Genomic DNA, 13,972 nt, shown 5'->3' with positions numbered 1-13,972 from the left:
GGGACTAAACCCTGGAACGCGGTTTGCCGAGGGTCTTGGCGCGGTGAGCATGCTGGGTGCTAGTGGGAGACCCACTAGGGGTCGAGGGGGTCGGGGCTGCTGGCGCCTTCCACCACGTCTTTCCTGTACCTCCTGCACTGTCCGGCGACCCAAGTCCCCTCCCGAGGCGCGAGATCGTGGGGCGCCTTGGCCGGGGTCGGAGAGCCCTCGGGGTCCCGGGTGGGGGCGGCCCGCACGGCCTTCCGGGCCGGCCTGTCCAGGGCTTGGGACCCGGGTCCTCCGTGCACCGGCCGGTCCCAGACCACGAGCCCCTCCCTGGTCTTCCGCGGGCTTTGTTTTCTTCCGGCCTCGCCGCGCCGGCCCCGCGGCTGCCCTGTCATTACCCGTCCCCGAGGGCGGCCCGCGCCGGGCTGAGTCACCGGAGCGAAGGCCTGGGAGGGTGGGTGCCCCCGCCCGGACGTGCCCCGGCTCTGCAAGGAGCGACCCCCTGATGACCGGCTCCAGTGCCAGGCTTCGAGCAGGCTTCCCAGTGTGTGCAGAGGGTGGGGCCTGCCCGACGCGGCGGGCACGGCCTGCGTCCGTCCGGGGTCCCGGCCAGTCAGCACCTAGCTGAAGGCCGCTGTGTGTTCGGGACCCTGGAGGGCCCCGGCCGTCCCTGAATCTCTGGAGTGGCCTGTAATCATTTAGGTAGGTGATCTCATGTAACTGCAGTCAAGCCTTCGAGGTGAGGAGCAGAACGCCGAGGCTTCCTGACCTGCTCAGAGCACCAGACGAACTGGCTACAGGCTGGTTAGCTTGTCTCCTCAGTCCTAGGCCCCGTGAATTTACGAGTTGCCTTGTCTTCCCTTCTCTTTTCCTCTCCCTTCTTTTTTCCTTTGGTTGGTTTGCCTTTTTTTCTTTCTCTCTTTGCTTCCCTCTTGCTTCATCTGTTCTGCCCTCCATCTTTTTGTTCGTTGTAAGGCTTGAACTGAGCACCTGGGCACTGTCCCTGAGCCTCTCTGTGTTCAAGGCTAGCACTCTACTACTTGAGCCACAGCACCAGGTAGGGTTTTTGAGTGGTTGATTGGAGGTAAGAGTCTCACAGGGACTTTTCTGCCTGGATTGGCTTCCAGCCGTGATCTTTAGATCTCAGCCTCCTGAGTAGCTAGGATTACAGGTGTGAGCCACTGGCCTCCAGTTCCTCCAACATTTTCTAAACCTTTATTGTGCAGCTGATGTACCTAGAGCCCTGCGATTGGAAGTGTACAACAAGGGGAAGAGGGAGAGGAGAAGAGCATGTTTAAAGAGCAGTGGAAGCTGAGGTCTTTGGTAGCTTTCTCCAGGTGTAGGACCCAGAGGAGGGGAGGGGGCAGCAGGTTCTGTCCAGCTGACGCTTATAAGATCCCTGGGAGAGGGGAAATTAGAACTGGGTCATAGTATCTTTTTACCAGGCCTAGACATGACTTTGAAGATCTGGAACAGGAGATCAGGTTAGGAAGGCACTCAAGGAATTTGGACTTGAGCCAGTTGATCCAGGTGGTCTGGTCGTGTGGGAAGCAGTTCCTTGGCTTCACTTGGAGTCAAGAAGAGGAGCTGGATGTGGCCAGGGAGGCACTGGCCACCCAAAATTCTTTAAGAGGCCAGGAGAACTGCTTAAACTTAGAATCCCTGTCTGTTTCCTTCCCTCGCTAACCTGACAAGGAAGGGGTGAATGATTGACCATCCTTTGATAGTCAAGGTATTAGCTCTCATCTTCAAAACAGTCACTACCATGTAGGTCAGACACTGTGCTAAGAGCTTTATTTATTTATTTTTTAAGTGCCTATCCTGGGGTTTGAACTCAGGGTCTGGAAACTGTCCCCAAGAGCTTTTTTTTTTTTCTTTCAAGGCTAGCACTTTACCAACAGAACCATAGCTCACTTCCTGCCTTTTGGTGGTTAATTGGAGATAAGAGTCTCAAGGACTTTCCTGCCCAGGCTGGCTCCAAACCTTGATCCTCAGATCTCAGCCCCTTGAGTAGCTAGGATTATAGAGCCACGAGCGCCCAGCTAAGAGCTTTATTATATGTATTTCCCTAGGAAGAAGTATCATTAGTTCCCTTTTATTGACAGACTCAGGCAGGCCATCTTCCTTGCCCAAGGCGACCCAGCCTCAAATGGGGACAGTGTTCTTCACCTTGCTGGTGCTCCATGACAGGGACAGTGCATGGACACGTGAAGACCTGCAGTGGCTTGCCCAGAGTCTCGGAGTAGGAGGTTCAATTAGGGGGTGGCTGCAGAACAACAAAGGGCTTGATGAACTATGCTTCTACCTGGGTTGTCTGCAAATTGAGGTAGCTTTGAGGGTGCACGCCCCATACCAGCCCCACACCAGCTGTGCTGACAGTCATCCGGGGTTCCAGGAGGAGCTGGGTGTGGCCTAAGTTGTCCAGGAAGGGCCTTTGAATGCCCTGTGCTGAGCCCTGGAGATTCTGCAGTGAGCTGGGCATACAGTGAGTGACCTGAGGTGCCCAGCTCCAGGGCCCCCGTGCCTCACGTGAGGGCTGAGCACCTCTCAGCTCCCTATCCCTTCAAAGCAACCAGGAAGCCTCCTCTCTCTCCCTCAAGACTGCCGCTTCAGCACTTCCATGGCTCCAGCCAGGGCATGGCTTTGTGAGAGGCTCAGCCCTCCTCCCCACCCCCAGGCACAAGTGGGGAACTAAGTGGCTGGAGCAAGACCTCGCCTGACTCCGGAAAACCCCTCTTAGTGCAGGGAGTAAAGGGGAAGCCAGCTTTGTGCTTGGCCAGAAGCTAGGCAGTCATGCCAGACCCAGGGAGGCTCTGCACCCCAGTGACAGAAGCACCTAAGGCCGTGGGCATGGCAGCTCTGTGTGTGTGTGTGGCGGCTCTGTGTGTATGTGGGGGGGGAGTGGGGGGGATTTGCAGCTCCCTCCTGGGCGTGACTTTGGCTTCCTGGCGTGGTCCTAGCAGATCATTTCCCTGCTCTAGTCTCAGGTTCCTCTGGCATCTCTCTAGAGTCTCTCTTCACAGCATCCAGGGGAGGATGGTGTATGTGAATGCATTCCAGGGGCTTGGTGCAGAGCTGGGCAGGGGGTAGCGATTCTCAGGAACTGCGATGGCACTAGCCTAGCTCCGTGTCCTCAACTCTAGGCCGTCACTCAGGCAGTGACACTGCCGTCCTCCGACTAGTATAAGAGGAGCCATCCTCTGACTAGGAAGGTGGTTCTGGACTCTTTGCTAAAGACATTCCACCTGCTTTGTGAGCTCTTGAAGGAATACTGGATCCAGAATCTGAACTAGGCGGCCCTGGGAATCATCGCCCTTCATTCTGACTTAACTGCCGGGAAGTCCTCCTTCCAGTGAGGGCCTCCCAGAGTAACTCAACACAAACAGCAACCATAAAATGGAATCAAGCCAGACACTCAGGATTTAGAACAAAAGATGACTTTTGACACCCAAGCACTGGTGACTCACACCTGTTCATCCTAACTATCCAGGAGGCTGAGATCTGAGGATCACAGTTTGAAGCCAGCCCAAGCAGGAAGGACTGTGAGACTCCTATCAACAGTTAACCTCCAAAAGCCAGAAGTGGAGCTGTGGCTCAAGTGTTAGAGCACTAGCCTTGAGCACAAAAGCCCAGGGACAGTGCCCAGGCCCTGAGTTCAAGTTCTAGGACTGGTACATGCACACACACACACACACACACACACGATGACTTTGAGGGCTAATCCCATTATTCACTTAACTCACCCAGCAGCTACGTGAGGGATGGTTCAGATGACCAGGCCCAGGCACTGAGAGGCTGAATGCTGGCCCAAAGTCAAGCAGTAACCAGTGGGAAAGCTGAATGTCCCTGACCCTACGGTTGGCACAGTGCTCATTTGGTCTGTGTATCTGGAAGCTGATTGGGTCTCTGTGGGCAAGGACTATGACTTTCTCCTTGTCCAGTCCAGTAGCCAGGCCAGGGCCAGGTGATCAGGCTGAGCTGAGCTCAGGTCAGAATGACTGTGGGTAAGAGCTGGACCTCCTAAAGCTGAAGGCCTCCTTTCTTTCTCTCTGTAGAAGGAACCCTCACCTGGCTTGGTACACCAGCACCTCCCTCCCACACGGTCCTGGGCTGGGAAGCTCCCTCTGCAGCCATGGTCTGGAAGAAACTGGGGCCCGGCAACTTCTCCAGATGTCCCAATGGCTCTAGCCTGTGGATCTGGGATGTATTTGGCGAATGTGCCCAGGATGGCTGGGATCAGGCCAGTGTGTTCCTGGGCTTGGTCTCCATCCTCTGTTTTGCTGCCTCTACTTTCCCGTGAGTATCCCTGGGTGGCAGGAGCAGGGAGGGCAGCAGGGTGGTGGCAGAGGCTCCAGGAGGGGCCACATGACTGGTCATAGGCTCCAGGCCAGTGGCCTTCCTCCTCCCCAGCCCCCAGCTAGAAGTCCCTGACTTCCGGCCCACTCAAGGAGGGGCTGTGTGGAGCTCAGCACAGGCTAGACCTCAGGCTAGGCAGTCTGGTATGGAAATCATAACATCTGCTACAGTCAAGTAAGTGCCCACTATGTCCCTGGCTTGGGACTACATGCCAGGCATACTTGTACCTTCTTGGTTCCTCACCTCAGCCACCCTGAGAAACAGAGCCGGTTCCTTTCCCTGCTTGGCAGATGAGACTGAAATCCAGAGAGGTTAAATAACTTGCTCTGGCAGGGCGCTGATGGCTCACACCTGTCATCCTAGCTACTCAGGAGGCTGAGATCTGAGGATCGCAGTTCAAAGCTAGTCCAGATAGGAGAGTCCATGAGACTCGTATTTCGAATTAACCAAGAAAAAACGAAGTAGAGCTGTGGCTCAAAGTGTAAGGCACTAACCTTAAGTGGAAAATGCTCCCAGGCCCTGAGTTCAAGCCCCATGACCAACAAAAGGAAACCTTGCTGTGGCTTGCATGGGCTGTAAGGAGGTGGAGGAATGAGAGAGCAGATGTGTCAAACATGGCTTCCGTTCTCAGAAAGGGAGGATAGTTCAGGGCTGGAGGCCAGTGGATATGAAACAATGTGGCCACTGCAGTGTGGCGCACAGCGTCTGCACTCAGCTCCGCCACCTACGGGCTGTCACTTCACTGCTTAGTGCCTCAGTTTCCTCATCTGTAAATACTGCTCCATCCAGGCTGCTGTGAGGAGAGCAGGAAGGAAGGGGTAAAAAGAACCTGGTTTTGCATTATGTGTGTAAAATACGGTCACAAAGGCCCTGGAGCTATGAGCTGGGGCCCAGACCTCCCCAGCACGTGTGTGAGAGGGTGCAGCCACTGTGTCACTGGACCAGACCGCCGTGTGTGTGGGTGTGTGGGTGTGTGGGTGTGTGGGTGTGTGTGTGTAGGTGTGGGTGTATGAGAGAGAGAGAGAGAGAGATCAGCCCGTCACCTAGTCTGTTTTCCATTGTTCAGAGTGTGTTCCAAGGCTGCTCAGTGGGAGAAACCGTCCATAGCAAGCAGGAGGTCCTGGATTCACTCTTCTTCTACGATCCTCTCCAAAAACAACCACTGAGTGTTCTTTGTCTTGAGAGATAAGGATAAGGGTTTAATCTTGGACTTGGCCCTTGGCTTAGGTTTTCACTTCTCTGGAGTATACAATATCTAGATCTAGAGGGTGAATTGAGAGATAATTTACTGAACCCATGCTGTTCGACTTGGTGGTTTTAGTTTAACTACTGTTGTGTAGTTGTCACTACAGTTAATTTTAGAACACTGTAATTGTCCCACAAAGAAACCTAGATACTGGTTCATGCCTATAATCCTAGATACTCAGGAGGCCCTCTAGACTCATCTCCAAAGAACCACCAGAAAACCAAAGTGATAGACCTCTACATTTGAGTAAAAGGATTCAGGGACAGTGCCCAGGCCCTGAGTTCAAGCCCCAGGCAAAAAAAAGAAAAAAAAAAACCTGTGCTGTGATCAGTACCTCTAAATCTTGCAGTCCCTGGCAGCCGCCCATCTGTTTTCTCTGTTTATAAATTGGCCTATCCAGGAAATCATGATTCTTATAAATGGAATGTGTGGCTTCTTTTACTTAATATAATAAGATTCATAGCAGGCTAGGCACTTGTGTCTCATACCTATAATCCTAGCATTCAGGAGGCTGAGATCTGAGGATTATACTTTGAAGCTATTCTGAGACTTGGAAGCCCCTGAGACTCTTATTTCCAATTAACCACCAAAAAAAAGCTAGAAGTGGAACTGTGGGTTAAGTGTCTTGAGCAAGAAGCTTAGGGACAGTACAGGGGTCTTGAGTTCAAGGCCCAGGACTAACACACACGCACACACACACACAGATTCATACATGTTGCAGTATGTGGTCGGATGCATCTAGAGTCCCCAACTACTTAGGCAACTGAGGCAGGAGTTTGAGTCCAGCCTGGACAATAGTGAGACCCTGTCTCAAAAACACATTTCCTCCATACTGTAGTACATATCAGTGCTTCAGTCCTTCCTATGGCTGAATAACGTTCTATTCTGTGTGTATACCATATTGAATCTTGTTTAACCATTTATCTATTGACATGTGGGTTGCTTCTTTTTTATGTTATGTGTACATTCATACACATGTGTTGGCGGAGGCTTAGGTTTTCACTTCTCTGGAGTATATATCTACATCTAGAGGGTAAATTGGTTAAATGGGAATTGTTTATTTATTTATGTATTGCCAGTCCTGGGGCTCGAACTCAGGGCCTGGGCCCTGTCCCTGAGCCTCTTTTGCTCAAGGCTAGTGCTGTACCACTGGAGCCATTGATCCACTTTGGCTTTTCTTCTGGTCTGTTGGAGGTAAGAGTCTCATGGACTTTCTTGCACAGGCTGGCTTTGAGCCTTGAACCTCAGATCTCAGCCTCCTGCACAATTAAGATTCAGGTGTGAGCCATTGGAGCCCGGCTAAGACAATCTTTTTTTTGATCCAGTCGTGGGGCCTGAACTCTGAGCCTGGGTGCTGTCCCTCAGCTCTTCAGCTCAAGGCTAGCACTCTACCACTTGAGCCACAGCTCCACTTCTGGCTTTTTTTTTTCTGCGTATGTGGTGCTGAGGAATTGAACCCAGGGCCTCATGCATGCAAGGCAAGCACTCTACCACTGAGCCACCTTCCCAGCCCTGAGACAATCTTTTCAACACATGGTGCCTGGCAGTAGCTCTCCACATGCAGAGAGCTTGGGCCCACAACTCACAGCTAACACCTAAGTATGAGTTATACTGTGAGGCTCTTACAAGAAAAGATAATCAGCAAAACCCAGACTGAAAGTAGGGCTCAAGTGGTAGACTGCCTGCTAAGCAAGCTCAAGGCTGTGAGTTCAAGTCCCAGAACTGGCCCACAAAAAGGAAGAAAATTAAGAGAACCTACAAAATAACAGAAAAGATTCTGCAAGTCATATAGCTCTAAGAATGTGTCTAGAATACACAAAGAGCTGTCATGACTCAACAATAAAAAAAAATTCCAAATGAAAGTGGACAGAAAGGAATACACATGGCCATAAGCCCATGAAACGCTGCTCAACTTCATGATTCACAGGAAAAGGGAAATTGCAAATCAAAACCACAAGAAGATGCCTTTCACACCCAAGAGAATGGCTATTTAAAAAAAGACAACTAACAGCAAGTTTTGGAGGGGACCAGGAGAAATGTGGCTTGTACACTGCTAGAGGATGGTAAAATGAAATGGCTACCTGGGCACTGGTGGCTCACTTCTGTAATCCTAGCTACTCGGGAGGCTAAGATCTGAGGATCACAGGTCGAAGCCAGCCTGGGCAGGAAAGTCTGTGAGACTCTTATCTCCAATAAACCACTAGGAAACCGCAAGTGGTGCTGTGGCTCAAATGGTAGAGCGCTCGCCTTGAGCTGAGGGACAGCGCCCAAGCCCAGAGTTCAAGCCCCACGACTGACCAAAAAAAATAAATAAAATATTTTTTTGTTGGTCTTGGGGCTTAAACTAGGGCCTGGGCACTGTCCCAGACCTTTTTCATGAACTTTCCTGCTCAGGATGGCTTTGAACCAGCTGCAAGGGCAGCTGTCTACCCACTCCTCCCTAGGACTCGGGGTCCCCTGTGTGGGACAGGGTCGCCTCTTGCAGTTAGGAGGCCAGTCAAGTCAGATCATCTTAGAGGAGCCTGACCATGGTCTGTGGGTAAGCCTCACCCAGGGCCTGTGACATGCCAGGCCACTGCAGGTCACTGAGTTCAGAAGGTACAGGGTTGCTGTGTATACAGAGAGGAAGAAGATACTTGGAGAGCCCAGATGGAGAAAGGCCCATGGGAGGAGCTGGCTCCTGGGGTGTGGGAGGTGAGGAAAGGTGTCTGGGCCGAGGAAGGGACAGCAGGCCTGGGCAGGGGTGGGTGGACTTTGGGGCATTGGAGGACCGGCATCTGAAGACACTGCTTTGAGGGGAAGCCTTGCATGGAGGCTGAGAAGCAGGTGCATCGGGGTTGGACACACAAGTGGAGGGGGACAGTTGTGCAAAGGGCCTGGGTGATGCATAGTGCTCTTGGTTTTAGGTTTGGGTGGTGGGTTGGCCTTTGGTCTCCCCCGCTCATCCCCTACCTTCCCCTTCTCCCTCCCTCTCCCCCCCCCCCGCCCTGTCTTTAGTGCTTGGGACTGAACACAGGCCTCATACTCCAACCACATGCTTTACCACTGTGCTACAACCTGGACCCCCCTCCCTGCTTTTTAAATCTTCCCTTCCCTTTTCCTCATCCTAGCAGAGTTTTGCCATAGAGCCCAGGCTGGCCTTGAACTCAGGATCTTCCAGCCTCAGCCTTCTGAGTGCTGTGTGTACTATCACACCCAATTCCATGACTGTTTTTTTTTTTTCCTTCAGTACTGGGGTTTGAACTCAAGGTCTTGTGCTTGCTAGACAGGTGCTCCACCTCTGAGCTTTGCCTGCAGCTGTTCCCTTCGTTTTGTGTTGGTGATTTTTGAGATGAGATCTTGTTCCTTGCTTAGGCCTGGGCCTACTTTAGGCTTCCCATCATTGCCGGGAGTACAGGTACACTCCCCTGTGCACAGCTGTAGTTGGGAGGTGGGGGGGGGGTCTCATGAACTTTCCTACCTGGGCTGGCCTTGGGCTTGAGAGCCTGTTGCTCTCTGTCATGGGGCTTGAACTCAGGGCCTGGGCGCTGTCTCTGAGCTCTTTTGCTAAAGGCTAGTGCTCTACGACTTGAGCTACAGCTCCACTTTCAGATTTTTGGTGGTTAAGTGATGAGTCTCATGGATTTTCCTGACCAGGCTGACTTTGAACCTCAATCCTCAGACCTCAGCCTCCTGAGTAGCTAGGATTACAGGCGTGAACCACTGTGTCCTGACTGCCTCATGACTCTGCCCTCATCTCCTGCCCGGAAGCTGACCAGGCTGTGGCTGGGCCTTTCTCCTCACCAGTGGCCTTGTCAGCTGTAGCAGGGCCAGGCCTCACAGTCACTGCTGCCACCACCCCTACCCCAACTCCTGAGAACAGGAAGCCAGGAAACTTGATACAAAACTTCAGGACTCTCTGTCTACCCACATCTGAGCTATGCTGTGGGTCTCTGGAAAGATGCACAGCCATAGTGCCCCCTGGATAGAAGGGGCACAGCAAGGCTGGAGAGTCTTCACGGGTAATGGGCTCCCAGATCATCCGCTGTCCATTATGGCACCTGTTTTATGGTTCTCCTCGGAGGAAGGTTCCCTTGTTGGGGGTGGCTTCACAGCCCCCAGACTCTGCTGTTCACTCTCTCCCTCTCCCACAGTCAGTACATCAAGGCCTGCAAGACTGGCAACATGGACCAGGCCCTGTCCCTGTGGTTCCTCCTGGGCTGGATTGGTGGAGACTCCTGCAACCTCATTGGCTCCTTCCTTGCGAACCAGCTGCCCCTGCAGGTGAGCAGCTCCCCGGGCTTAGGGGTAGTGGGGAGATGCTGCAGGCCAGTGGACAGCCATAACAGGCCTTCGAGGCAGCCTATAGGAGACACTAGACTCCAGATCCCTCACCTGTCCTTCCGTCTGCTGACCCCACACTTCCAGAGCCTTCTGCCTGCCACACTGTGTGACACTAGGCAAATCACTATCCCCTGTCCAGCCTGTTTCTCCCCTATAGCATGAGCATCAGCCCATTGTGTTCTTCGGCTTCGAAGGGGGCTTGAACGTACCTTTTCTGGAGATGGGGCCCTGGAGGAGGAAATGAAATGAGTCTTTCCCTCCGATCCCCAGTGGCCTTGTTCTCCTGTAACCAGGCAGAGCTAGGAGTCAGCCAGGAAGGCCCTGTCCCCCGTGAGGTGGAAAGTCCTGCCTGCTCGTGTGTTAGGCTACCGGAGCCATCACGGAGCCCATCATGGACCCATTTCATCCTGACTGGTAGCGGTAGATGCAGATGCCTTGGCGCCTTCCCGGGCTGGACGCCTTGTCAGGCCACTTGTCCTGCCAGCTAGGAAGCGGGACCCGTCCACGCCAGGGGAGAAGCCATTCAGCGTGTGCAAGCACAGGTGGTGCAGGCCACTGGGCTGGTCAGCCAGGATGTGGTCAGTACGCGTGGTCAGGAGTGTGGTCAGGGGATGTGGTCAGGACATGTGGTCAGGACGCGTGGTCAGGTTGTGGTCAGGACGTGGTCAGGATGTGTGGTCAGGATGCGTGGTCAGGACGCGTGGTCAGGGGATGTGGTCAGGATGTGTGGTCAGGACACGTGGTAAGGACGCGTGGTCAGGACGTGTGGTCAGGGTGTGGTCAGGATGCGTGGTCAGGATGCATGTCAGGACGTGTGGTCGGGACGCGTGGTCAGGACGTGTGGTCAGGACGCGTGGTCAGGATGTGGTCAGGACGTGTGGTTAGGATGTGGTCAGGATGTGGTCAGGATGCGTGGTCAGGACGCGTGGTCAGGACGTGGTCAGGACGTGTGGTCAGGATGTGTGGTCAGGATGTGTGGTCAGGACGTGGTCAGGTTGTGGTCAGGACACGTGGTCAGGACGTGTGGTCAGTATGCGTGGTCAGAACGTGGTCAGGTTGTGGTCAGTATGTGTGGTCAGGACGTGGTCAGGTTGTGGTCAGTATGTGTGGTCAGGACGCGTGGTCAGGATGTGTGGTCAGGACATGGTCAGGATGTGTGGTCAGGACGTGGTCAGGTTGTGGTCAGTATGTGTGGTCAGTATGTGTGGTCAGGATGTGTGGTCAGGACGTGGTCAGGTTACGCGTGGTCAGGATGTGTGGTCAGGACATGGTCAGGATGTGTGGTCAGGACGTGGTCAGGTTGTGGTCAGTATGTGTGGTCAGTATGTGTGGTCAGGATGTGTGGTCAGGACGTGGTCAGGTTGTGGTCAGTATGTGTGGTCAGGACGTGTGGTCATTATGCGTGGTCAGGACGTGGTCAGGTTGTGGTCAGTATGTGTGGTCAGGACGCGTGGTCAGGACATGTGGTCAGGATGCATGGTCAGGATGTGGTCAGTATGCGTGGTCAGGACGCAGGGTCAGGACGTGGTCAGGATGTGGTCAGGATGTGTGGTCAGGACGCAGGGTCAGGACGTGGTCAGGATGTGGTCAGGACGCGTGGTCAGGACGTGTGGTCAGGATGCGTGGTCAGGACGCGTGGTCAGAACATGTGGTCAGGACGCTTGGTCAGGATGTGGTCAGGACGCGTGGTCAGGACGCATGGTCAGGACGCGTGGTCAGGATGCACAGTCAGAACTGGTCAGGACGTGTGGTCAGGATGCGTGGTCAGGACGTGGTCAGGACGTGTGGTCAGGATGCGTGGTCAGGACGCGTGGTCAGGACATGTGGTCAGGACGCGTGGTCAGGACGTGTGGTCAGGACATGTGGTCAGGACGTGTGGTCAGGACGCGTGGTCAGGACGTGTGGTCCTGGACTAGGCCAGGGACAGCAGCCAGCACCCAGGTGTCTTTTTTTTTTTCTTTTTTGTCGGTCGTAGGGCTTGAACTCTGGGCCTGGGCGCTGTCCCTCAGCTCTTCAGCTCAAGGCTAGTGCTCTACCACTTGAGCCACAGCGCCACTTCCAGCTTTTTCTGTTTGTGTTGTGCTGAGGAGTGGAACCCAGGACCTTACGCATGCAAGGCAAGCGCTCTTCCACTGAGCCACCTTCCCAGCCCAGGCCTCTTTTTCTTGCAGACCTACACGGCTGTGTATTACGTCCTGGCCGATCTGGTGATGTTGACCTTGTACTTCCATTACAAGTTCAAGAAACGCCCCTCGCTGTGTGAGTAGGGGGCCGCCCTGGGTGGGACTCTCTGCTGGCAGTTGGGGCGAGGGGAGCCTAAATCTTGGGAGGAAGCATGTTTCCCACCTGGGGGGTAAACCAAACCTTGGGCCTTGAGGGCAGTGAGTACATCCCAGTTCAGACCACAAGGGGGCTCCACTCACTACGCTCTCCTCCTCTGTGCCTGGCCCTGGGCTTGGAGCTGGAGAAACAAGGCTGAGTCTCATAGGCTGCCTCTGCCCCCCAGAACTCGGGAACCTCAGGAGGGAATTGAGTCAGCATTTCTGGCTTTGGAACCTCCATCTTGACCCTGCTGCCCAACAGTGATTCCACTTTGGCACCCTAGGAGAAGGGCACTGTTGTGGAAGCTCAGAGAGGTTGGATCACTTATCCAAGGCCACACAGCAGCAGAGGAGTTAAAGCCTGGGACTCCAATCCCAGTCTACTGCCACTTAGATACGCAATCTCTGTTTCTCTCCTGCCTCTGTCCAGTGTCTGTGCCCATCAATTCTGTGCTCCTGTTCATCATGGGGACAGTATGTCTTGTGCCGCTGCTCAGCAGCCCGGGCCCTGTGGCTGTGCCCAGCGAAGTCTTCCGGGGGCGGACGCTCCTGTCTGTGGAGCTGGGCAGTAAGGGGAGGTGCGGCTCACCCCAAGGCCCTCCCTGCCAGGTCAGGTTCACGTTGGTGGTAAGTGGGGCGATGGCGCGGGTCGGGGCCTCTCTGCGCCTGGCACTCCCGGCCCTGAGTGCCCTTCTGTCCCTCCAGCCCTTCACGAAGCAGGAGATCATTGGCTTCGTCATCGGCTCCATCTCCAGCGTGCTGTACCTGCTGTCCCGGCTGCCGCAGATCCGCACCAATGTGAGCCTTGAGCCTGCGTGTGTGCGTGGGGGGTGGAGGGGGGAGCCCTTCCGCTCCGGCCCTCCAGGTTAAGGATGGCGTGCGGTGGGAGGTTTCCTTCAGTAGCTCTGGACCCAGGCTGTCACTGGGTGACAGTTGCTGCCTCTAGGAATGACCCGGTGGCGCCTGCCAGCCAGGCTCGGAGTCAGAGGTCAGAGGTCAGGGCAGCTGAGGAGAGAGTGGAGAGCAGGGATGTGGCGTGCAGGGCACCGGGGGTCTGTGTGGAGAGCTGGCACGTGGGCCCTGCAGGCTGCTGCTAGGAGAAGGGTTTGCGGTGGGGGTGGGGAGCCGGGCCCTGGATGGGATTGGAGGGTGCCAGGCAGGTGACGGCACATGTAACACCGCCAGTCACACACGGGGGTAACCGGAGTGATGAGAGCCTTGTGTGTGGGGGAGGGAGTCTCACTAGATCATCTAGCCCAGGTTAGTCCAGGCCAGTTTCAAACTCTCGATCCTCTTGACTCTGCCCGCCCGCCCTCTCGGAGTGCTGAGGTCGCAGATGAGCGCTCTCAGTCTCTGACCACACCCCTCCCCCCCCCCCCGCAGTTCATACGCAAGTCCACCCAGGGGATCTCATACTTGCTGTTCGCGTTGGTGATGCTGGGGAACACGCTGTACGGGCTGAGTGTGCTGCTCAAGAACCCCGAGGCGGGGGAGAGTGAGGGCAGCTACCTGCTGCACCATCTGCCCTGGCTCGTGGGCAGCCTGGGCGTGCTGCTGCTGGACACCATCGTATCCTCCACAGTGGGCCGCGAGGACCAGCAGATGGGCAGCCTCTGCCTGTAGAGCTTCAGTGTCCATCTACTCATCCAGCCTCTCATCCATCCAGCCAGCCAGCCAGCCATCCATCCATCCATCCACCCATCCATCCATCCATCCATCCATCCACCCATCCATCCATCCA

At 54.7% G+C, this 13,972-nt stretch overlaps 1 protein-coding gene across 5 annotated transcripts in view; it reads left to right on the top strand.

Moving 5' to 3' along the window:
• The window catches only part of Pqlc2 (PQ loop repeat containing 2), a 35,311-nt gene continuing 21,339 nt past the window's right edge, over window positions 1–13,972 (top strand). For 2 of the 5 annotated variants that reach the window (XM_013034204.1, XM_013034196.1), the window contains exons 1-7: window positions 1–43; window positions 4,041–4,281; window positions 9,721–9,850; window positions 12,082–12,169; window positions 12,662–12,858; window positions 12,937–13,029; window positions 13,615–13,800. In XM_013034204.1, coding sequence (XP_012889658.1) covers window positions 4,118–4,281; window positions 9,721–9,850; window positions 12,082–12,169; window positions 12,662–12,858; window positions 12,937–13,029; window positions 13,615–13,800 — 858 coding nt within the window. In that variant the 5' untranslated portion in view covers window positions 1–43; window positions 4,041–4,117. Of the gene's footprint in view, window positions 44–713; window positions 790–1,002; window positions 1,043–4,040; window positions 4,282–9,720; window positions 9,851–12,081; window positions 12,170–12,661; window positions 12,859–12,936; window positions 13,030–13,614; window positions 13,801–13,972 lie in introns of those variants that run through there. The other 3 variants (XM_013034229.1, XM_013034221.1, XM_013034212.1) reach the window with 3 other exon arrangements.

Source organism: Dipodomys ordii, unplaced genomic scaffold (assembly GCF_000151885.1).
Source record: "Dipodomys ordii isolate 6190 unplaced genomic scaffold, Dord_2.0 Scaffold6, whole genome shotgun sequence".
Taxonomy (NCBI): domain Eukaryota; kingdom Metazoa; phylum Chordata; class Mammalia; order Rodentia; family Heteromyidae; genus Dipodomys; species Dipodomys ordii.
This window is presented reverse-complemented; position numbering and strand designations above follow the sequence as displayed.